This window comes from Telopea speciosissima, chromosome 10 (assembly GCF_018873765.1).
Source record: "Telopea speciosissima isolate NSW1024214 ecotype Mountain lineage chromosome 10, Tspe_v1, whole genome shotgun sequence".
NCBI lineage: Eukaryota > Viridiplantae > Streptophyta > Magnoliopsida > Proteales > Proteaceae > Telopea > Telopea speciosissima.
This window is the reverse complement of record NC_057925.1, coordinates 21,018,769-21,021,902: the sequence shown is the minus strand read 5'-3', so window position 1 is coordinate 21,021,902 and position 3,134 is coordinate 21,018,769. Positions and strand designations below refer to the sequence as shown.

The 3,134-nt window shown below is 40.7% G+C and overlaps 1 protein-coding gene across 1 annotated transcript; it reads right to left on the bottom strand.

Moving 5' to 3' along the window:
• Window positions 1-362: 362 nt before the first annotated feature.
• Window positions 363-2,764, bottom strand: LOC122643058 (scarecrow-like protein 3). Its single transcript, XM_043836693.1, has 2 exons — window positions 2,402-2,764; window positions 363-2,053 (listed from the first exon to the last, which is right to left on the bottom strand). Exon 2 carries the CDS (start codon window positions 2,026-2,028, stop codon window positions 616-618), a length of 1,413 nt encoding a protein of 470 aa, XP_043692628.1. The 5' UTR covers window positions 2,029-2,053; window positions 2,402-2,764; the 3' UTR covers window positions 363-615.
• Between the last annotated feature and the right edge of the window lie 370 nt (window positions 2,765-3,134).

Genomic DNA, 3,134 nt, shown 5'->3' with positions numbered 1-3,134 from the left:
AGACTTTAAGAGGGGATATCAGCTGGGTTGACCCTTCAGATCAGGCCAACTAAATGACCTTCAACCAGACACAGATTCACCAATATTCAAAAAATACTATGCTGGTTAATGGGATTAAATTCAGGTATTCTCTGGTAAGTGATCTTTTGTATCATGCTCTATTCAGGTCATGGTGGCCAACCAAGAGAACAACTCAATAATGATATGATAGGGCATAAGGTTCATGAAATGTTTTGTCTGCAAAATCGAATATCGATAAAAGAATCTAGAAAGAAAATCCAAAAATGGGTCAATTTTCGGGAGAATTAGTAACCAAGAATTAAAAGACATGAAACATCTGTTACAGTGAACACCATCATGAATCATGAAATTCAAACATTGGTAATTTTGTATCAAACAAGCACACCAAGGCTAAGTATGAGTCTAAAAGAAAACCGAAAAAGAGGATGGCTAATACCTAAACAAACAAAATTTAGAACAGAGGATGAAGAATAACTTCAAACCCTTCCACAGACTACTATGCAAAATTAGAAGAAAAAAAAGAAAAAGAAGAGGAAAACTCCAAAACCCTTTCTACATGGAAGAGAAAAGCTCACTGTCGAAAAATGATCAATCTTACCTCCTACACTTCCAAGCTGAAACAGAAAACAGGGCTCGATCTTGCCAGCAAATTACTAAACAGCCGTTCTCTTCTTTGATCTTATATCCATCACAACCATAGCTTTGCAACAGTGTCCTTGCTTGCAACAGAGCATAGTAGCTCAAAGGCACCCTCCCAAACCCTGCAAAATCCATCCTCCGGATCCACTTCTCAAGCTTCTCATGCCTTTCCTTCCTCTCAGCTCCCTCACATGCAATAATATTCTTAATTTCTTCCCCAAAGAGCATCTTTTCTACCTTCATTCGCTCCATTGAAGCCCTTGATACTGTTGATTCCAAGCAATCAAAGAGTGATGCATAGAAGTAAAGTGCTTCCAAGAGTCTCTCCATCAAGGTGGATCCATTATGGTTCGATTCTTGCTCAGTAACTACCATTACTTTTGGTGATAGCCCCCAGAGGGCAGTGAGGAAGCTCTCCATCTTTGCCGAAGCAGATACAGATAACAGGGATGAAGATGCTGAGTCAGGACTGGCGTTGTACCCATTGACCAAATCTTTATCAAGCAATCCACCCAAACTGCTCTGGTTCATCTGCAGGTGAACTGAATTTGAATTCTTGGAAGCAGATGGGGATTTAATCCTGAGGATTTCATCATCTGATGCCAAGAGGGAATGCAGTTGAAGGACAGAGCTAATTGCCAATGCCTCTCCAGTCTTAACTCGCAAGCTTTCAACATCGAGATTCTCTAACTTGCTAACTACAGGATTGAATTGAAATGGTATATCCAATTTTTCAGCTTCTTCAGTCAAACGAAGAGCTGTTTGTTCCAATACCTCCTTCTGTTGATGAATACCTGTAATTCTCAAATGGGGTGGGCCTTCAGGTCGTGCACTCAATACCTGAAGGAGTGCAATCCACTGTGCAGGCTCTGAAGAGTTGAGATCAATGATATGTACCATCTTCTCCCCTTCCATCGCTTCTATGATGGACTGGTTGGTGATCAGATAAGAAACTTTCAAGAAGGGGCAGAGCTCAAAGAACAATTTTCGAACTATAATTCCGTCGGAGACTGAAGATATTCTTGTAGAATTGAAAGCTTTGTGCAGGCCAGGCCAGGCCTTGAGAATCCGGTCTGCGAGCGCCTCGGTGAAGTAGGCAGCAATGCGCTGCATAGTATCTCCATCAGGTGAGGCAAGGTGTGAGATTTGCTCCAGTGTGATATTCGTATTCTCGAGGCTACCGGATGCGACATGTTTGGCACAGGACAACAACAGATGGATGAGATACAACCCACGCTCCTCGGATTTAAGCTCTCTGAGCCATGGGTAAGGTGATCCTAAGCTAGGGGAGAGAGACATCAGGGAGAAGAATTGAAGGGGTGATGAAGTTACAGATGATGATCCCTCATCTTGAACCATTCCTGCCATTCACCACCACCGTGATTCTTCTTTTCTGAAGAAACCAGAGTCCAACAATTGTCAAAAACAACTAGAATGAATTGGGTTGCAGAACAATCCTTTCTATTAATAGTGAAAATCAACCCAAAAAGGAATGCGAATTTAAAGAACTATTTATGCCACAATCTGTGCCCCAGTACCTCAGATTTAAATATACTGGAAAATCAATCACAAACAAAGAAGAGTCAAAATGAACTGTTTGTTCTCTAAGGTCTGGAATCAACACAAATATTAATTAAAAAAACGAAACCTCGGAAGACAAGATTAATTGGGCACCACGTCTTTGAAGAGTTTGAGATGAAAATCAAACATAAACATAGACAAACAAAAGAAAGAACAGTACCAGAACAGCAGAAACAGCCTATAAACTCCTCTAACCTCTCCTCTAAGAACAGCTGACACAAGAACTTCAAAACCCCAACTGGGTTTTCGAATTCCTCAAAAACCCATGATAATCTGCTTGATTCTCTTGGTTTTGTGTATATCTAAACTGATTGTTAAGGTGGGTTTTCTAGTTTTGTCTAGGGTTTTTGTTCTATCATCATCGGAGAGGAGAGAATCATTGATGAATTAAAGGGTTTCTTTTGATGAATTTTCCATGGTTGTGTTGGCAACAATGCGGGTTAGGGGGGGGTGTGAATTTGTCGTTATTGATTTGTTGTCGTTTGAGGAGATACAGAGGAATATGGTTATGGAATTTGTGAGAAAGAACGCCTAAATGGCTTGGCTTTGCTCATAGGTGAATAGAGGTTAAAGCCTTTTCTTTACCTATCTCTATCACTTTTCTCTTTCTCTCTGAAACTGTCCCTGCTGAAGTTTTGTCTTCATGTTAGGTGGAAGAGGAATAAGGGGCTGGCCAAGAAACTTGTTATTATTCCAAACCATCGCGCTCCCATTCAAACATGCCCTAACAAAACAACAAAACAACACTTCTTGTTTTGTTACATCTGGGTCCTTGTGGGGAATGCAAGGAAGGTCTCTCACCAAGTACTTCCAAAACTTCTGTTTGTTTTCTCTTCAAAGGTATAGACCATCCAATTGGTATTATCCTCTTACATCAGGACAAAGAGACAAGG